This window comes from Xiphias gladius, chromosome 20 (assembly GCF_016859285.1).
Source record: "Xiphias gladius isolate SHS-SW01 ecotype Sanya breed wild chromosome 20, ASM1685928v1, whole genome shotgun sequence".
In the NCBI taxonomy this organism is placed as follows: domain Eukaryota; kingdom Metazoa; phylum Chordata; class Actinopteri; order Istiophoriformes; family Xiphiidae; genus Xiphias; species Xiphias gladius.
This window is the reverse complement of record NC_053419.1, coordinates 6,033,784-6,055,666: the sequence shown is the minus strand read 5'-3', so window position 1 is coordinate 6,055,666 and position 21,883 is coordinate 6,033,784. Positions and strand designations below refer to the sequence as shown.

The 21,883-nt window shown below is 39.4% G+C and overlaps 2 protein-coding genes across 2 annotated transcripts in view; both read left to right on the top strand.

The window, feature by feature from the left end:
* Positions 1-72: 72 nt before the first annotated feature.
* On the top strand, positions 73-3,360 carry LOC120806471 (glutamine synthetase-like). The gene is made up of 6 exons (XM_040157687.1): positions 73-241; positions 703-864; positions 959-1,105; positions 1,459-1,586; positions 1,746-1,945; positions 3,057-3,360. The coding sequence occupies exons 1-6, from the start codon at positions 73-75 to the stop codon at positions 3,358-3,360; spliced, it is 1,110 nt and encodes a 369-aa protein (XP_040013621.1).
* Positions 3,361-6,059: 2,699 nt separating this feature from the next.
* arrdc1b (arrestin domain containing 1b) overlaps positions 6,060-21,883 on the top strand; it is a 37,686-nt gene continuing 21,862 nt past the window's right edge. Inside the window, exon 1 of the mRNA XM_040158304.1 lies at positions 6,060-6,252. Within this exon, the coding sequence (XP_040014238.1) occupies positions 6,135-6,252 (118 nt within the window). The 5' untranslated portion in view covers positions 6,060-6,134. The remainder of the gene's footprint in view (positions 6,253-21,883) is intronic.

Genomic DNA, 21,883 nt, shown 5'->3' with positions numbered 1-21,883 from the left:
AAGACATGTCACAATAAGGTGATGAAAACATCACCGCTGCATTGTACTCTGCCTCTCTGATTGAAGGTGAACATGGCATCAGTGTCGTCCAGCTCTTGTCTCAGCAAGGCCGTGCGTCAGCACTACATGAGCCTGCCGCAGGGAGAGAAGTGCCAGGTCACCTACATCTGGATCGACGGCACAGGAGAGGAACTTCGCAACAAGACCCGAACCCTGGACAGCGAACCAGAAAGCATAAACGGTAAATAGCTCACTAATAAACATGTTACATCAAGGTGTAAAGTGGCACACAGTAGATTTATGGGGGGTTGTGTGCTGTTTTCAGCAAAAAAGCTTAGACAGTTAGACTAGCCAGTGAACAAGGTGCTAAAGAGCCAGACATTTTTCTCTGGAGTTGGTGGAGAACGAAATGAGCCTTCTCCAATTTTTATACTTTGGCACATTTCACCAATAACTTATAATGGAGTGTAATGTAATGTAATGGAGTTTTTTTTTTCTTCCCATTGTGTTATTTCAATATCAAGCAAAGATTTAAGCTTTTGTTTTACCAAGTACAAACAACGTATAGGAATTTGTCTCAGCAACATATGAGTTAGAATAGTTTGTTGGCTTATTAGCCACAGAATGTTGGAAATCCAGTTCTGAATTACGTTTAGATGAGAGGATATGATAATAATCATCGGTGCGAAATGATCTTGTCAGATATTCCTGAATGGAACTTTGATGGCTCGAGCACGTACCAGGCCGAAGGCTCCAACAGTGACATGTACCTCATCCCAGTCCGCATGTTCAGGGATCCATTCACCCTCGACCGCAACAAACTGGTCCTCTGTGAAGTCCTCAAGTACAACCGCCTACCTGCAGGTAGATTTTTCAAATTTTTGATCATGTGTTTCTGATCCCATTTCAGTGAGCTCAGGACAAGAAGCTGTCCTGGTTTTTTGTCTTTGCTTTCCAGAGACTAACGAACGAGCTAGCTGCAACAAAGTGATGGAGGAGGTTAAAGATCATCACATGTGGTTTGGTATGGAGCAGGAGTACACACTCTTGGGAATAGATGGACATCCTTTTAGTTGGCCCGTGCATGGATACCCATCACCGCAGGGTGAGTTAGAAGTCATTCCTATCTCATCTTTTTAACACTGGTATATAATATTGAAACATAAGGCAGGTGTTTAATAAGCGTACTTTATAAAGGGTTTATAAGTTCTAAATAATGTCTTGCATTTACTTAACAGAACATTAGTAAACCACTTTTGAAAAGAAATCCCTGATCTAGTTCAAGAGCTGCAGAGCCACCAGAACTATATAATTGTATTATATATATAACTACAGGCTCTACTGATTGTTGAAGTGGAAAGATCGTATCACAAATGCAATGTTGTTGGGGGGTCTTTTTGCACAGGTTTTGCATCTATTTTGTCTTAACAAGCTTCCCATCTTGTCCCCGACTTTAAGGCCCTTACTACTGTGGGGTGGGGGCGAAAAATGCTTATGGACGGGACATTGTGGAGTGTCACTACAAGGCCTGCCTCTACGCAGGGGTCAAAATCTGTGGCACCAATGCTGAAGTTATGCCATCTCAGGTGAGTGTATTCTAAGGCACAATGGAAAGACAAAGCATTCATATTGGCATGATTATCCATTCAAATTGAATAGCTGTTTTGTCCATTTTTGTTTGACACTTCCCCTCTACTATTACCTCATTTCCCTCTCTTCTTTTCCTATGTATCTACTGACTTTAGTGGGAGTTCCAGGTGGGTCCCTGTGAGGGTATTGAGATGGGCGACCATCTGTGGGTTGCACGCTATCTGCTGCACCGTGTGTGTGAAGATTTTGGGGTTGTGGCAACACTGGACCCCAAACCAATTACGGGCAACTGGAACGGTGCTGGTTGCCACACAAATGTCAGCACCATGCAGATGAGGGAAGAGAGAGGACTGCAGTGAGTAAACGTTTTCTTTGAAACTTGCTATGACAGTAACTCATGCATTAATTTTAAATGTTAACATCTTTAAAAGGCAAGTATTTTCTAAGTATTTTGGCCTCCAAAAATGCCATTTTTAATTATCTGTGTACTGTTTTCCCTTTGATCATGAAAGTTGTCTGTTGTTCTGGTAAATAGATTGACTCACGGTTGGTAAAACATTCACTATGATTTATTTACTATTTGATATGTTTCAGTAAAAGCTATTTTCGATTTGGTCTTGATACGATATCATTCCATACAGTACAATAAAAAGATAAACCATGAAGCCATGCAGAAAAAAGTGTAATGCACTTTACTCCACTTTTTGTGCCCTTATTTTGACTATATCTGTATTTGCAGTAACAAAAGCACGGCAAAACGCACCAGCTTATTCAGCTAACTCAATTTTTCACCAAATGAACATTTTACCTTTGAGATTTCTCGAGTTTCACCACACAGATACATTTTTCAGGTAACCCTTAAATTTCACATTCCTTCAAAACTACAACTCGAAAATTTTTTATTTCTTACACACTCAAAATTAAAGAGAAAGAAAACATTTAACTAATTATCTGAGCATTTGTAACTTAACCTAGGTAAATGAAGCATCTGTAGATTTTGTATTTTAAAGAAGCTATCATCTTTAACATTCAGCAGCTGAGGAGTCAAACAGAACCGCAGCATTTTGTGGAGACCAAAAGACAGAGCGTAAATGAGAGCCAATATTGGACTGTCATTCATCACTCGGCAAAAACAATGACTCCAAACGAGTACTAATGTTACTTTGTATCTGATGGATGTGTAAATAGGCAACTCTTTGCTAACACGTATTCCATATCAATGTAAAAGTTGATGATATTTCAATATTGTGTTAACAACCTGTTTCCACTGCCCTGAAATGGTAAAAAAATATGAGATTAGTTACATGATAATACTTTCTACTTCAGACACTTAGAGATGAATGAACCTACTGCCTAATGAAGAACTAAACCTTAATAGGTTTAGTTTTTGCCTGTCTATTCATGCATCGACAGGCACTGCAGCAACCTTCCGTAACTCAGCTGTCTTTCTTTTCCTCTGCTGATAGATACATCGAGGAGGCCATCGAGAAGCTGAGGAAAAAACACAGCAAACACATCCGCGTCTATGACCCTCGTGGAGGCCAGGACAACGCGAGACGTCTCACAGGTCTCCATGAAACCTCCAGCATCAACGACTTCTCTGCCGGAGTGGCTAACCGAGGCGCCAGCATCCGCATCCCTCGCCAGGTGGGCCAAGAGAAAAGAGGGTACTTCGAGGACCGCCGCCCTGCAGCAAACTGTGACCCCTATGCTGTGACAAAGGCCATTGCACACACCTGCCTGCTAGATTCAGAAGAGGAAGAGGATTGAAGTAGGAGAGAGGTGCAGCCTGCTGTACTGGCTATGTAGCAATATTTAATAACATAGATCCCTCTGTGAGTTCACCTGAGTTGGACTCTTGAAAAACACGTCAATGCTGAAGTAAGATATGAATCATTGTTCCTCAAAATTTATGTTACATGTGTTAGTTTGAAATAAAGACAACGGTGCTATACCTGTCTTACTTGTTTGTTTCTCTGCAATATCAGTAGAAAATAGAATGTAAAGGAAAGTCAAAAACATAACATGGCCAATAAATCAATATACTATCAATATTGTGATTATTGTGTTCTAAATGTTGTAAATGTTCAGCTTTTCAAAGCTGCATTACGGTATATTTTCTGAGCTTTTTGAGTGTTTTAGCTCAACAGGATCGGCAGTGTATCATTTATACTCTTTGGTCATTATATTCACATCACAAAGTGTTTCTTTTTAGAAAGTGTTTCTTGAAGCACCTATAGTGATCCCCACATTATATAATTACAGTATATATTGATAGTAAGAATTTTTTTAAAATATCACAGTGTTTGAGTTTGTCATTATCACCCAGTTGTTATTTATATCTTGTAACTGTATTTATAAGATGATTTATTGTTGCATTTCCAGCAAAATAACTTCAGACAACAGTCATCTGCTCAAACCCAATACAGTACTGTTAAGATGTAAACGGCCTCTGGCAATTGTCCACCAGGTGGAGCCACTCATATAGTTTTCATCTCGATGCCTCCCTCCATGACTGTACAGTTACAAGTGTGCAGCTCCTCGGCCAGAGCCGCCTGACAAAAGGTCAGTGTCACAGCAGACCAGGGCCATCTGTGCAGCACGTTAATAGGGAATGAATGAAATGTGGTGTAAAAGCATGATTAAACCACTAAGGGAGCAACAAAAAAAAAGAGATGTATAGCAGAGAAGACATGAATGAGGTTGTCTAGTCATTATACTCAGCACTGGCACGGATTCACCTCAGCCTGATGCTCGGCATACTTGACATATGGCATCAACATCTTATCCTGTTGCTTCCTGAAATAATGTATTATCCTCTCTCACTTTCAGCCTCGCAGTGTCAAAATTACTCATTACTCAAACTGTTTGAGAGCAGGTTTTGCAACTGGAGTAATAATAATTTAAAAAAAAAAAAAAAACATTCTTCAGACCAGATCAGATGCCACAGCATACCAGATTTCCATGGATACAGGCAGAAACTTGGTAACCATGGTGTTTGTCTGTCGCCATGGAAACATCTGTCTCAAAGCTTTTACCAGGAATATTAGCAGCCTGGTGAGATGATGACAAAATGAGAGAGGCAGACAGAAAACTGATGTCTGCCCGTCTGTGTTTTTTCTAGTAAATGCAGCATGTTGAAGCTCCACAATGAAAACTAGAAGTGAAAACAATAGGATTGAGCTCTCTGTGCACCAAAGCTATAACTTTCACATCTGCTCCGGCCACTGATGATGCGCATTGAGACAGGAAGTACTTTCAGAGAAAGGAAGTATACGCAGAGATGGGAAGTGTATGAGCAATGTGAAAAACCAGGAGACATTTTTATGCTAAGTCATACTCTGTTGTGAGTATTTTTGTGTTTTATCTTGGCTAAAAAATGCCAGCGTGCGGACTAAAAAGGACTCACAGTGAGAGTGTGGTGTTGATGGACACTTTGGTCCCACAATACACAAAGAAGGAGCTACTCACAGCTGGAAAAAATGAAAAAGTGCTGGACAGTAGTGCAACAGTCTGCTGACAGCTTTAGCTGGTGCTAAATCTTTGCAACTGTTAATCAATGGTATTGTGATTATTTGTTTACTAAATGCAAAAGCAGTGCTCTTAACATAGAGTAACAGGAATTATGACACTCCCAGTTTACATGTAAATGCAAAAATTTTGTTCAACATGTGATCCTCTCTCTCAGCATGGGTAGTGTTTTAGTAAATATAAACCCAGACAGCTTTATCAGTACAGTCCTAGCGGGATGTGAAATGTTGCTTGTCATTATGTGGACAAACCCATATATAACATAGTAAAATTAGATGCCAACAAGGCTGGATTTAGGCTGAGTAAATTGGGCAACCTCCATGGGGACTGGGAACTTCAGGTGCCCCAAAAGCTCCAGTCTTACTGTACTTTAAGTCAACTGGTAATATGCTGCGATCCTGAGGCCCTGATGTGAGAAGCATCCCTGTGTATATTCCAAAAGTATTTTGTGCCTAATCAAGCATAGAAAAATGGCACACATTTTAGAGAGAGTGGGAGGAAAAGGATAAAGGATATTTAGAATGTTTTGGCTTCTGAATGGCCTCTGATACCAGTTCCCCTCAAAAAATATCATTTACAAAGTTGAAGAAATATATTTTTAAAAAATTAAACTAAACTTGAAATAGAATCAATAACAATGGCTTACCCAAAAGTGCAAGTTCAAGTAGTCCAATCAAATTCATTTAACAATAATGCCATCCTTCTTTCTTTCTTTTTCTTTCTTCCTTATCTTTCAGTTTTTTGTGTTTTTTTGTCACTCTGCTTTTTAGGCTTTGTCATATATATATATATATATATATATATTTTTTTTTTTTTTTACCACAAATGATCCCACCCAGCCCACAAACCGGGGTGTACATGGGTCATCCTCCCTCCCATTACGCTCAGTGGAGTACAGTCCTGGTGACGTCACTGGTCTCCAAGGGCGCGCGCTGCAGCAGGTGAGAGCGCAGCGTCGCCTCCTCGCGCTTTCAGAGACGCAGAGCGGCGGAGTAGCGGAGCGGAGCGGAGCCATGGGAAAGCTGCAAGAATTCGATATCACTTTTACCAACAACAAGGTGGTTTACGGTCCGGGAGAGTCTATAAGCGGGACTGTGAAAATACGAACCAGCAACTCGCTGCAGTACAAAGGTAAGCTTTCCTTCAGCAGGGCAAGTCTCTCTTTTTTTTTTTTTTGCCAGCGTGTCTTTCACCGCCTGGTTCAGCGAAGCGCGCAGGGAAGCTCGTTGTAAATAAACTTTTTTCCTCCGTGATGGTGGACAGGAGGAAGAATGGAGGACTGTGGGGCAGCGGCGTGTGGCTCTTCGTAAAGGCGGCTTACCGTCTCGTTTTGCGACCGCCGCCGTCTGAAATTTTGGTGCGGACATCATGGATTTTGGTGCTCCTGCGCCGGGAGATGGACGGAGCGTTTCCACCCGCCACATGACACGAGCAGCCGCTACGGTCTCGCTCGTGCCGCTCCAGCTAGTTGGTACTGTTCGATAGTTAAGCCGCTAGAAACCCGCATTCTTGGCCGTGTCCTGCTTGTTGCAACGTGTTGCTTCCATGTATTGTTTTTGGCGAAACCCAAAAATAGTTTTAAGATGTTGGACGCTGAAGCCGAATGAAGACACTTAATGTCTTATTGAAAACGATTTTCTGTTGATAAGTCTATTGATACTTTACGGTACAGTGTGGAAGGAAATCGGAAGCTTGTATTGCTAACATCTCAGACAAACTGCTGGAAAATTGTTAATCATGGAGGGTGAAGAAGGTTAGCAAGGTGGTAGATTTTGGAGTTGCCATGGAAGTACACAAAGAATCCATTGTATGTAAGTGATCCTTGTGGGGATTCTTCTATGATAATAGAGAGCTGCTATCACCTTTAACTAAAGCACGTTTTCAAGGGGAGTCTGGCACCGAGGTATATTAATTGGCAGGGCCTGTAGTTAGAGAGGGCTGCTGTAAAACTGCAATGTTGTTTAGGTGATTTGTGTGGCCACATAAAAGCTTTAAAGTTTCGTGTTTCATCTTCAGTAACCCACAAAAAATGCCCAGCTGCAGTGGCAAATACAAAAGGGAACAGTGGTGTGGAGCAGCATCTGAAGGGAATGCACAACACTGATGTCATAATGGAACATTTCATTCATTTTATGTGTGTGTAAAGCAGCAGATAAGAAAGAATATAAAAACGCAATTCACCTTCAATTCCATGTTTTTAAGAAATATCTTGGACAAATTGAGGTTTTTGTCGAGTTATTCTTCAACATTTCCACCTGTGTGTCTGACATAGTGAGATTAATTTGCCATAATGCACTGGCTGATCCGAAGCAGATGGCAGTACAGCAGAGGTCAGGGCTCCTGCTGAACTCTGTTACACTGCAGGGTCACACGGCTGCAGCTTGTCTGTACCTGACACTGGGTGTTATTCCCAAATGAAACCCTGTGGTGATGACTGCTGTGGCGAATGGTGGCCGAAGCACATTCGGACAGCAGGAGAGCCTCTCCAACTCAGGTGAACAGCTCAATAAAAGCACTGATGCTTAAGAGGACAGTGTGGAGTGATGTTGATGTTGTTGACAGGGTTTGGATCAGCTGCAAGGACATGAACAATATCTGTGCATTCACTGGTGATCTGTCAGTCCACTTTAATTTCACTGTAATATGTAGAAGTCAGATTTCACACCTGCAACAAAAAACCACAGTGTGTATTCAGTTTTCGAAAAACATAACTCCTGATTCAGTTAGCTGCCTTCGCCTTTACCAATCACTGCTCTTGCGGGCCCTCCACCTTAAAAGTAAAACAAATTTACTGTTTTTAAACATTACACTGTTACAATTATTGAAGTTTTCATGGATTTATTACACTGTTGGACTGTCAGACTGCTCTGAAAGTACAGAGAAGCCTCATTTTTAAGGTTTTGAACATTGCTGCCCATTGCACCTGGATTATTTATCGACAGGTGGTCTTTTTGACAGAAAAGAATGGAGTCTAATCTGCCATTAGATATATTACATGTTCATAATTATGTAGCTTTTCATGGTACCAGCAGTCTGTCAAAGTTCTAGATAATTCTTCATCCAATAGCTTTGCTTATTTAGCCATGGTAAATGCGTATTGAATGGTGTTAAGTGCAACCACTGTGAATGGCATAGGTGGGTCTTCCTATTAATCACCTGTAACACCATGTTTGTATCACAGAATATCCCCATAATTGTCTTATCCTTATAGAATATTAAATGACACTAAAGCCTAAAGCAGTTGCGAAGTGATATATAAGGTGGTATTGTTTTTGACAGTTTAAGTCCCTCAGTCAGAGCACTCCTAAGACTTTTAAGTGAAGGTACTACAATTGAAACAACTTGGACTCCATTTTAGTCTTTCAGCGTTTTCGTTAATGTACTGTAAATGCCGAGGCTGCATTATGTGTCCAGTGACATACCCTTCTTAACCATGGCTGCTGATGAGTCCATCAATCAGATGGCTTGAATCACACTGCAGCAGGGAAATGTGTGCGTCTGCTTTGTTCAAGTGTGAGAATTTCCTGCTTTTTTTTCTTGAAAATAGATTAGAGTCCTGGTTGAAATTATTGGCACCCCTGAAATTTAAGTACAGAATTTAGAATATCTTCAGAAATAAATGCAAATCAACCAATTTGTATAATCAGAATATTTAATAAAATGTCAAAAGTTCACCTTACAGTGAAAGGAAAAATACAGACATAAAATGTATGCTTGACACAATTATTGAAACCCTTTTGATGAATTTAAATTAGTTCCTCAAACAACATAGAAAGTTTTCAGTGTTCATACGACCTGAATTAACCAATGAATGATGGTGTTGCTGAATAAAAAGTTGCTGATTGTTTCCTTTTTCTTTTTCATAGTGGCACAACAAGAGAGAGGTCTGAGAGCATCAGAAATGCTAACAAAAAAACATAACAATTCCAAAGGCTCCAAGGCAATTGCCAAAGATCTTAGAATCCCTGTTTCAACAATTTGTAATGTTGTGGAGAAGTTTTAAAACTGTTAAGATACTTCCAGGATGTGGAGCTAAGAAGAAAAACTCAATGTAAGAAGTCTTTGATGGTTGATGCAGATTGTGGAAAAAACACCACGCAAGAGATCTAAAGAGCGTCAGGCTGATCTTGAGCATACACCACACACTAAACCAAGTAGGGCTCCATGGGCGAAGGCCAAGGAGGACGCTGCTATTGAAAGAAAGGTGCAAAAAGGCAAGACTAATGTTTTCAAAATCTTTCATAGATAAGCCAAAGTCTTTTTGGGATAGTGTTCTATGGACAGATGAAAACAGAGGGGAATGCAGTGGATCAGTTTGTTTACAGGTGACGAAATGAAGCCCATTAGGACAAGAACACCCAACGTTCAGTAAAACATGGTGGAGGGTACCCAGGTGTGTTAGCCAGTGTCAGAAAACGAGGTTTGAGGCGAAGGTCTTGGGTCTTTCAGTAAGACAACAAACCAAAGCAAACATCCAGCAGCACAAAAGACTGGCTGAAAAGGAAAAGATGGACTGTTTTAAACTGGCAAGCAATTAGTCCTGACCTAAATCCCTGCAAAATTACTCAATTGCTATACGTTCAATTTAAAAGAGCTTGAACACATACCAATGGAAAACTGGCAGAAACAACCAGCAGACAGGTGCAAGAAGCTTCTAGATGGCTACAATAAATGTTTAGATGCTGTCATTTTTGCCAAAGGTTCTGCAACTAAATATTAGTGAAGGGTGCCAAAAATTGTGTCTGGGGTACATTTTGTGTTTGTATCATTTCACAATTGTACAAGTTTTTTTTTTTTGCTTTTCTTTTGTTCAGTAACCATGGAAATTTAATTAAAATATTTTAATTATACAGAATTGATTAATTTGCATTTTCTTCTGAAGATATCCAAAATTCGATACTCAAAATTAGGGGATGCCAATAATTTCAACCAGGACTGTACGTGAGCAACACATGGAATCACAATACTGAAGCAGGTTAAGAGTGGACACACTCCCTGGGCATTTTTTTTTTTTTTTAATCTAACAATTGCCATGAACACATGTAGGACCTTTGTAGCACTTAAAATAGCTGATCAACAGAAAGTTAATCATCAACATTTCTTCTGGTCCAGTCGTCTTTCCCATTCTCTTCCATTCAGTGCTCATAAGTTTCCTACCAGAAATCTGTCAGCACTGGTCTATTTATTTAGGCCAGGAGTGTCTGCATTATATAAAAAGTGGACTGTTAAGTTTTGGTTTATGTGTTTTGAGTGTGTGTGTCTGGGCTCATAAGCCAGCGACAGACTATCCCTTACATAGATAGTGGCACCATATGACCTGCATGAGTCTTTGTTTAGTGTTTTATTTACATTGTAGTGTGAGTTGGGTGGCTGCAGTTACCAAGTAGTATGGTAAAATAAATACAGAGGGATATAAATAAATAGAGAGAGGCTTTCCGAGATGCTGAATATTGGAGAAGCCAAATTCTCAGCCTCACTCTATTATTGATGATGGAGACCATTAGACAGCATTTCTATTGATTAGCTCCCTTACAGAGACAGTCGTATAAGCAGAGTCATGAAGCATGAATGAAAGTACATGAATAAGGCACTTATACACATTACTTACACAGAATGTTCAACATGCACTACAAAGCTGTTGAAACAGTTACCAGTATCCCTAGACATTACGTTCATATTGGATGACTGTGCAGTGCATGAGTTACAGCCTGTGCCAACATTACAATGGCAATACAGGAAGTAGTTTGTCCATAATGTAGGAAGGCAAAAAGTAAGGTTGGGGTGGTGAATGGGGTGTAACACATCTGACTTTTATATCGAAGACTGGAGTTTACACCCCTTCACAGATAAAATTCATCTTATATATATATTTTTTTTTCCATAGCAACAATGGTTTCCTAACTAACTAAATGTTTTTGTTGCATAACTGTAAAGTTGAAATCCTTAAGCTTTCTGTCCTTTTTGATTTGGCAACATCCGTGGTTACCAGTGGTAACAGTCATTGAGCAGCTACTTTGCGAGGAGTGCAACAGAGGAGAGACTGGTGTGTCATTAGCACATCTGTATATGTTGTAGTGCAGCCAATCCAACAGACAGTATTTCAACGTAGAAGTCGGTCAATAAGCAGTCCCCATCATGCCATGAGTAACTGTAATCTGATTTCATGCTGCACATGGTATGAGTAGTTTTTCACACAACAGCAAGCCACAGTAACAGGGGTTGGAAAAGTTGCTCAAGAGTTGTAGGTGTGCAGCCTGTTGCCTGCAACTCTTCATGTAATAGCTCAATGTGGCTGCAGCTTACTGTTCCATTACTCACTGCCATATTTAAAACTGATTTGCTGTCAAAAAAGGCTGAAAATGACGTTGCTCTATCAGAGCATTTTTGATGAACGATCGCTGTTAATGCTGACTTCATTTACAAATATATTGCTTTTCCTGTAGCAGCTCCACAGTAACAACTACCCTGTGTCTCGCCAGTTGAATGCTTTTATGTGATAAAACAGCAGTAGGAAGTGTTCAGTTTGCATTAGCAGTAACTTAATACAGCTCTGATACAGCATTAGGGGCGAGACCACTGAACTGTGAGGCCGATATTACTGCGATAAAAGTATTAACGGTATCACTGGATTACATGCAGCATTGTTTCCTGTGAGTCCCTCATGTAGCTAATTTGAAACCTGCACAAGAATAGCATGCTCCACCAGTAACAATGAAACTACTATATAGATAAAATGTACAAAATGTAAACACACTGAATGGCTCTTTCAGAAAAAATGCCTACCATAAACAGTATCAAAAACAGGCTCTGATTTCATGACCTAACATGTTGTTAATATCAGATATGTTTTAGGACTTACCAACTAGAGAAACAAACTACATTTTCTGTGTTTGATTTGTGGCATTAGTCGAAAAAACACACTCACTCAGAGGCAGGTGATTCTTCTGTGTTAATGGTGATGAGTTTTAGATTTGAGGTAAAGGGTGTAGCCAGCCTGTCTGTTCTGTGTAGCCTCCTCTTGTTTCTTGGTTGCCCTCCCGGCTCTTAGCACTATGTATAATTACCTGATACAAGAGATGTTGCGGCATTGACTCAGTCTGTCAGCTTGTATGGACATTTTATCTCATGTGGGACATACCTCTGTATTGACAGTTGATGTCAGGCTCCAACACTCTCAAAAATCGCAAGGAAAGCTCTGTGAGTGTATGCCACTGAGAAGCAAGAAGAATTGGTGCAGCAACTGTTACAGGAAATTACTCATTTAAAGTGAAAGTCCATTTGATCTGACATCCTGACTGTTTATAGTCTTATTTATCTTTTTAAGACTCTTTATGGTATATGTAAGTCAACTCCAAAACAGTGTAAATGAGACGTTTTGACGTGTAGGCCTTTTCTATCTCAGATGACAGCAGTGGATCTCAGCTTAGTTTACAGAAAGGCAGAAGCACAAACATCCACTGTAATCCAATCATCATCTATGGTAATACAAACCACTAGCTTTATGTAAACAAGGCTAGACATCCCCTCAGGTACACGTGAAGTTGGCTAAAAGTGAGTTCATGCACTCACACACACACACACACACACACACACACACACACACACACACACACACACACACACACACACACACACACTTTGTGCCTTTGAATCGTGCTGTCATGTTTTTATCTTGTATTTAAGACCTGTGGTTTGTGAATCACATGGTGACAGTCACTTTGTTCAAATTTATGAGAAATCTTTTCACTTTCGCTGCTTTTTTGTGTAGCCAGCAAGTTACAAGGGCTGCAACAATACAAAAAACAATGCATATCACATGTTAGTCAGCCTTTCTGAGTTTTATTTTTAGCAGCATCATTGCTATAAACCTCTTTGCTCTGTCTTAAAGCCATGCTAATGAAATGTCTGTCATTAGCATTACCTTTTAAGAGGTCAGTTAAAAAAAGAACTGTTATAATTAAGTTTAATAAAGTTAAATAACTTACTGTTATAAAGAATGAATCAAAGTGGAACCGCTGGTGCTTTTATTCTGAAGCAACCGTCTTGTCTCGGGCAAGGTAACGGGCTAGCTATAAGTTAGCTGTTAGCTGTTATTACACTTGTTCATTGTAAATAATAAATATCGATTCAGTAATCAATATGGCTCTTAAAAAAAAAAAATTTGCTATACTTAAGTGAATTGATTTTTTTTTTTAACCACCCCTACAAATTACTAACCCATCCTGTTACTCTGTGTTTCAGCCTAATGTCACTTGAATGAACAATATTGTGTGTTCTTCCATGGCCGTTGGTTTTACAGCCATGGTTGTTCTATCCTGGATGAGTCTTCACTTGTCCACAGAGCAGCAATCGGTTCAACAAATAATTTATTAAGTATAACTCTAGATAAGACAAATGACGTGTGTAAACAATAATCCTTGGGTTTTGGGTGCTATGAAAGCTGTATATGCCAAACAAGTGATGTGGGCTGCAATAATGAAGGAAAAATAACATTTTCCTTCATTATTGTGTGGGTCAGTTCATCAAGCAAAAAATATGCACAGAAATAATGTGACTGCTAAGATTTGGAAAGGTTATGTTAGCTAGTTTTGATATATTAGATTTAGGTATAAAGTTATATCTCTCAGTGAGTCATAGCTGACTATATAAAGTATATCCATCCTGCAGTATGTATCATCTTTGCTGGAACTCTGGCCCATACTTATAAGGGTACTCTACCAATTGTACACATGAAGATCAGTTTACTTTATATGAGACAAGAAAATACAAGATGACAATGAAATTTGTAATAGAAAGCCTGTGTTACAAACTGGGTGTGTGGAGTTTGAAAGACAGCATGTTAAATGACTCAGGGTCATCACACGAGAGAAACTTGTTTGTGTTATCAACCAGTTTGAGCTTTATTATTGTCCTCTAACACTATCCAGGTAGGAGTATGGACGGTGAATATGTAGTGCACGCTTATTTGAAACACTTAACAGGAACTTTGGAAAAACACAAGCAGAAAGATGCTGCTGAGAGATGATGGTGTGATTTTAGTGAGATGCTCACAGAGCAGCTTAATGCTGTTTTAGCAGTTTATTCATCACACTTTTGAATTCAGCTTATCTCCTTAAGGCAAAAACTGTGTTAATTCAGAGAAATTGGGGTGAAATTAATACAGAATAAATCAATAAATCCAGTGTATGAGTGTCTCTTCATTCTGGCTCATTAAGAACCTGCAAGCTGATTCTTCTGTTTGACTGTCTAGACTAAGGGGCATGAGTAAATCATGGCATCCCTTCCCCCAGAGTAACTGATAAGAGATCTGTCTGGAAAAACTGCACTGAAACCAAAGGACTCAGGCATCCAGATTTTTACACATCAGCCCTCAAGTGATTTATAGTGAATAGAACGAATAATATAAAAAAAGTCTATGGTTTTAGATAAAACTACTGTATTGCTACTGCTGCTGCTACTAGTGCTACTATTAGTATTACTACTTCAGCTCCTGCCACTGCCACAACTGTGACCACTACAACTGTTACCACTGCTACTTACTACGTCTGATAAAAATATTAGTAATAATATTGGTAATATATTTAATTTTATACATTTATTTTGGTGATTTTAAATTTAAAAGCTACATAAAAACAAAACAGACAAAGAATAAAGACTTTAAGATTCTCTGAGTTCTCCCTTGTCTTGATAGGCAGCCATGATCTTTCAGCATTCTTCTGTTTGTATTTGTGATTACTACTAAATTGGATTTTACTCATACTTGTTGTCTGCCTTCTGTTTGTATCGTCCTTTGAGACTTGCGTGTTATAAAGGACTTAACCGTATGCATAAATGATCTAGAACCACAAGAAGGAAAGGTTTTTTAATCCCTTTGACTTGTGGTGTCTTTTGTCCTGAAATGAGGAACGTGATAACAGTGACTCAGAGTGACTTAATTCTCCTTGCTGCCCTTCAATGTGGGTGGGTGGCATCAATCCGCATGTACATCATCAGCCAGTGTACTGTGCCCATAGAATTGGTACTGTCAGCTGGAACTCTTGGCACCAGCTGCTCTCTCTCCCCTTGGACTTAGTCATGTTAATAATAACTATCCTTTGACCTCCATAACCAACTCCCTGTCTAACCCCACGGCTGGTTATTTAGGTCTATCGTAAGAGGATTCTGTCTCATTTCCCGTGATAAGCATAGACTACCCCCCTTCTCTTTAAAACGTTGTCCCACTTCCTGTGCTGTTAAATGGGGAAAAGAGCAAAAAGCAGAGAGGATGTCATTCTTCTGTGACATTGGAATAAAATGTCAGTTGGGCTTGACAAAAAAGGAAACAAAAGATAGAAAACTTCAGCCAGGAGATAAGAAGTTGCTTTATGGCTATACTGTTATGTTGCTCAGATTAGTGAAATGTTACATGATGTAGTCCGTCAGGCCCACGTAGTGAATGGATAATCTCAATCTTTCCTATATTTAAAGCTGCACTGAGCATTTTTTTTTTAAATAAAAGACTGCATGTAATGTGAAAGCAGTCACTTGCTAGCAGAAGAAACCAGGCAATTATCACCAACTCTGTAGCTTTTAGCCTCTTTTTGCCTCATATTTTTGGTTTTAGGCTACATTTACTGTGCGGTTCAGTCTCAAGGTTCTCATTTCCAACAGCATTAGGGAGTTGTTTTAAGCAAACAAGCTACGACAGACCTACTGTATACTACTTGTTTAGTAGCAAACAGCAGACGAACTAGCTAATGAAGAAAATGACATCTAGTACCTGAAGAGCTGGATATTTTTTCTCAAAAGTGTAGTTGTGAGATCTTCTGACACAAAAGGCGAAAAACATTAATTATTGCAGCTCTAACGTTTTATTGATCCAAGTTAATCCCACTGAGATAAAGAATCTCATTCCTTAAAGGAAAACTTGGATGTACAAAAGTAGACTTAGTCAAAAGAACTAATAAAGGTGCTTGTATTTAAAGACCACAGAGAAGCAGGGCATGTGGTGTGTGCTAACAGGCTGTGAGGTTTAGTGGATGTGAAGCAAGAAACCACCCTGAATAACTTGCAGCAGGACACACAGAATTATGTCTTTTGTAGGCCCTATTTATAGATGAACCTGCCTGAGTGTGTGTGTGTGTGTGTGTGTGTGTGTGTGTGTGTGTGTGTGTGTGTGTGTGTGTGTGTGTGTGTGTGTGTGTGTGTGTGTGTGTGTGTGTGTCAGTCAAGCTTCTTTAAAGCCATGAGAGATTTCAAGAGATTTTAGATAAGATTTGTCCCTTCCATATGACATCGTATTGCAGTTAGAAAAAAACACTTTTTGCCAACCTATGATGCAAACTACTGACATGCCACACAGTATATATTGTAATTCTATCATGACCACAATTCACAACAGACAATGGAGAGAAAATGGAAGATGCACTTACCAAAGTTGCCTTTGGATTCAAATTGGTGACCTTGCTGTCAGAGGGCATTTGTCTAGATCACTAGACCATCAGGACAACACTGTTTTCCATGACAGCAATGGAAACTACACATTAACTGAGTCCTAAAGTAAAGTACTACATTGAAGTCAATGAAAGTGAATTACCTAATGACCTGTAAAACTTAAAAAAAAAAAATTAATTATTTTGGTGATGATCAGTACGTCATAGTGAGTTTGGAAAAGGGTGAATTATTTTATTGGCCTCTTAGGCCTTTAACATCCAGTCGACAGCAGGGGAAATCAAGGGGTAGAGTGGAGGAGTGACAATCAGCACAGGTTCCCCACTGGCCCTTGTGTTTCATAATTAGCACCTTTACCCTTCGCTGCCATTGTTTTATTTTATAATTTTATTTGCAGCACTAAAGAAGAAATATAACCATGAAAATACACTAACTGCAGACAGGTATCATGCATTTTTTTCAATCTCCAATAAATACAAAAGTTGGAAAGACTTTAAAATAAATGACGATGAACTACAAAAAATTTTAACTTTGGATCTATTAAGAGATGGGGTTGTTTTTGACGCCATTAGTGTATGTGCTTTGATGTAGCCCTATGTATTGTGTCTTCTCTCTCCCCGGTATCTCTTTCAAAATATCTTAGTCACAGTGAACTTAACTGATTATTTACTTCCACCTCTGTACTGTACTGTACTGTATTCAAACGTTACGCCTGCACAACAGCAAATTTCAAAGAACAATGTGGCAACTTTATGTCATCATGTAATGCCAAAAAGGTTTTTAAAACTGTTATCTGTTGGTCTGATTTGCGTAGTCTTAATGGTTCTCTAGATGTGGTGGAAGCACAAATACACTTAAGGAACATTTCGAAGGTGGGTGAATTGGCTGAGTTTGATTCCTGTGGCTTTTTAGTTCCTGTTTGGTTGAAGAGCTCTAACAGCAGCCATGAAGATGTGCATTAATGTTTATCTTTCTTTTACTGAAGCAGCTCTCAATGCAGCATTTCTGTTTGTTACTAATCTTACAGAGAGGTTACTCAGGACATGTCTGAATGAACAGCGCATGCTCTGCTCTGCAGGGGATAGATCATAAGATCAGGTGGCAATGTTTGACACATCTCACTGAGAGGTATTAGAAAGGTGATGAGGGGTAATGTTGGAAAAGTGAGAGGGACTAATTGTTTGCAGCACTTAAAGATTTAATGAAGGTAGTAAGTGTAGCATCTGATTACTCGGCTGTCCTGTGGTACAGAGTGAAGGCTCTGACCTCTGTGGTTTGTGGAAGAAACTATAAATCTTTTTAACAAAAGCTTTTAGTAATATTTAGAGTCAGTGGGTTTTGCCATTGCAGTTTGATCTCACATCATTCATGGCTATTATTAAAGCTTAGTCCATCAAAGCTGGACTAGGAGGGCCTGGGAAATACACATTTAACCTTAAGTTTTACCTTAATTTAAGTGCCTTCATTAGCATCAGCTGTGCAAGAAACTTCGTGTCAATTAGATGTACTGCATCATTATGTCAAAAACCAATAAAAAAGTTAGCCATTTAATTATCAAACCCTACTAGACAACAGATTGAGCTGCTACATCCCCTCCAGGTTTTGTGGTTTGTAGCTTTTCTACAGAAGCTTCAGTTTAAAACAATCCAGCCTTATCACACAAACGCTGTATTGGGAGTTTCCATGCCTCATTATGCTGGAATGTATACATGACGTCAGAGGAGCCTTTCAGTGCATGTGAGGAACATTGATCAATTCAAGTAATTCAAAATAAAGACTGAGAGGCTGGGGTTTTTCTCAGTCTACTTTGTTCTTGTGAAGTCCAGACCTTGAACAAACATACTGACGCTCCTTTGTGCTTCAGTTCGCAGCTGAAATTAGACACAGTATTTATCAGCGTAAATAAGGAACTGTCATTATCAGTCCAACTTCCCTGCGTGCTTCTCCAGTAACCCTCAAGCTGACTCATTTTTCCGAGTCTCTGACTTAATGGTCTGCTCCCACAGACACGGTTCTGCCTTTTTTTTTTTTTAAAAGTTAAACATTTGTTGCTAAGGTAATTTTTCTCAGTCAGTGTTTTGTATATATGTGTGCTAGTTCACAAACATAATTTTCTGTTCATGCACAGAAACTCAATCATTAAAAAAATTGGCTCTGTTTGGAAAAGCCGATGACAGAACAAACAACAGTACTTAGGAGCTGGCACATATTTTCACAGGGAAGTGTACCCTGAACGGGAAAATTTCTGAAAGGGAGAGGGAGGAGGAGAAAAGTGGTATCAATGACTTTGCCAAAGAATTGTGAGGGGAAAAAAACATCCTCAAAATGTTCTTAGTCATAAGAAGGACACTATAAAGGAATCAACAAACAAGACAAAGGCAATAGCTTTATAAAAGTTGACTTGCCCACAGAATATACTCCTATGTATGATTGCTGATGGTTATTTGTTAAAATTATGATAAAGGACTTCTCAAAGTAAAGTATCAAAAAAGTATCATTCTTTCCCATTCAGTACTCAAAGTCATGTATTGTTTCAGCACCAGTACTGCAAAGTGTCACACAATAACCAGCCTAGGTATAAACATGATAATACATTATTACTGATATACAGAAATAATGGACGAGGTTGAAACAAAGACTGCTATAATGCAATCAGGTGTGGTGTTTCCTCCGCAGAGTCTGTCACTTCCAGCCAAATGCAGGAAAGCCAAGATATTATTTACAGATGCACAATGGCATAAAACAGATAGTTATTTGTGCTCAATCTCCTGAGTGATCCACTTAATCATCAGCACCACAACTTTGAATCCCAGCCACATCCTCCATGACCCACCAACACCCTGTTCTAACCCACATCAGAGAACCCTTTGATACAATGAAACACAATAGTCATGTTTAGGAAGCCAGGTCTAGAAACGCTATGGATTATGTTTTCTCTCCTGGATATGTCTGCTCACACAGTCTAATTTGCAAAATAATATTAGTAACACCAGGACAATCTCCACCTAAAGACACTCTCATTGAACCCTGGAAAAGACCTGGACAGACTCCAATGTGTTGGCAACAAATCCAGGCAGCTGCTGAGTCAGAGCATGCTCTGCTGCTGGCTTCCCTCTTACTACTGAGTGTCACTCTGCCTGAGGCTGTGGTTTATTCTGTGGAGAGCTAGCCTCTGGTGTAGATTCCTGTGCTGGCAGTTCCCAGGTGTGATCCATAGCTGGTGGTGTGAGGGCAAGTTGGAAGTTGTCAGTTTCAGAACACCAGTCTACGTTTTGTGAATTGCGTTTGCATTGGATTTTAATTTTAAACTGCTTTGGTTTAAGTAGAACTACTTGCCTCATAATAATCTCAAATTATTTTCCTGTTTAAAGATCAGAAAGACAAATGGCAGCCTGGCAGATTTTCTAATCACCTGTGTAACAACATACTTGGATTGGCATCGAGTAAATGCCTGTTGAGCCTTGTCAGACCACAGTGAATGAAGTGCCATTCGTGTACAAGCTGTGTGAGGCTACAAACTACAAAGTGTTGTGATACAAATCAGAATGTTGGGCTGCAACGCTAGTAAAACCTCAACCCTCATTTGATTTAGTAATAAACCCCTTGTGCATGTGCTTAATGTGATGTTTTCACACACAAGGTTTAGATTTTGCTCAAATTTACTGACCAACTCTCAAGGATTATCTCTGGTTTTCACAGATTCTTAGCAGCCCCAAGAATGTTTATAGTAAGTAGGGCTGGATATCTATACTGATCTCCTGATGATTGACAAAGTCCAGAATGGCCTGAATTGACAGAATTGTCAGCCCTGTGATAGACTGGCGACCTGTCCAGGGTGTACCCCACCTCTCACCCAGTGTCAGCTGGGTTTGGATCCAGCCCCCCGAAACCCTCAAAGGATAAGCGGTATAGCTAATGGAAGGATGGATGGCATAAAAAGTTTCTCAGATTGTATTCTGGGAATTTTTACATTAAATAAGAGAGCAAAACTGTTGTTTCCTTGAATATAAAATTGTATAAAGTGCACTTTATAGGCTAAATGCAAAATGACTAAAACAAAACACATCTATATTTTATTCATACCTACATGTGTAAAACATTTGAGCGACCAATAAAAAAAAAAAAAAACCTGCACCCACTTAAAAGGCCGTCATTATAATGCATATTTTAAAAAATAAATGCTGTCCCATACATCTACATCTAGGCTGTCAATAGCAGATGCTTCATTTAAGCACAACACATCCACTTTAATGATCACTTTGAGCGGAGGACAGAAACTGACAGACTGCTCACTAATTCATCTGCCCTGTTTGTGTTGACAAAATGCCAACTTGATATCTGCAGACAGCTGTTAGCTAGTGTTAGCTTCCTGGCAGGGACACACTGAATAAAGAATAATCCAAACGCTGTTCACTCGACTTCCACGGCCTCATACCACGTAGCCAGAGATAATATCTCTTCAACAAACTGAAACAAAGCTCAGATCAGTGTGCAGTCTTTACAGCCTTGTAGACTGTAACTATTCACGTAGTAGTTTACGAAACTGTCGTGACTCAATTCGGCTCAGATAGCCAGGTATCATTTATGTTACTTTCTTACTTAAAGTAACCTTTTTGTGAACCTTTTTAATAGCTCGATTTCCACAAAGTAAACATATTACACATCATGCAGCCCTAACTGAACCATTTTACAACTAGTAACCACTGCCTACACGTAACATTTAGGGCAGATGTAGATGTTTACTGAGAAACGGAACAAATGCAAGTATCAGTCTTGGGGTTTTAATAATTGATTTTGGATCATTTGAATAAAATTGCGAATAATTGGAAATTTTTTTTTTTTTTTTTAATCCAGCCCTAATATTAACGTTTATTACTTGATGAGGAACTACAACAGTAGTTCCAGTAATTTTAATTTAACAGATTACTGAGATGATAAAAATTCACACAGGATTAAGAACATAGATGACCTCTGCAAATATTGAAACATCACATGAGGTTCTGAAGTAACACTAACTTCACAAAAGACTTAGATCACCAAACTCAAGGTTAGTTTAGGTTGTGGACTTCTTCTCTTTGGACTTGGTGTGTCTGTGGTAAGATGTGGAGACAATTTTTTTATGTCTGGATGAAGAGGCTGGCCCATTATTCAGCCACAGACACCCAGTCCCTCTGTCAATATAGCCCATCTCCTATGACACAACTATTCACTATTCAACTCTGCTGCTGCCGCTCTGCCTGCTGCTGCTGCTGCTGCCGGGGAGATTACCCCTTTACTGACCTTTCATGGGCTGAGCTCTTCACTTTCTCACAACAGACAGCTGTAAACAATA

Excerpts from the sequence above, each read along its gene's own strand:
- LOC120806471 (XM_040157687.1), top strand. The coding sequence starts at position 73 with ATGGCATCAGTGTCGTCCAGCTCTTGTCTCAGCAAGGCCGTGCGTCAG. Across the intron at positions 242-702 it reads CGAACCAGAAAGCATAAACG|ATATTCCTGAATGGAACTTT; the intron begins GTAAATAGCTCA and ends TGATCTTGTCAG. Across the intron at positions 1,106-1,458 it reads TGGATACCCATCACCGCAGG|GCCCTTACTACTGTGGGGTG; the intron begins GTGAGTTAGAAG and ends CCCGACTTTAAG.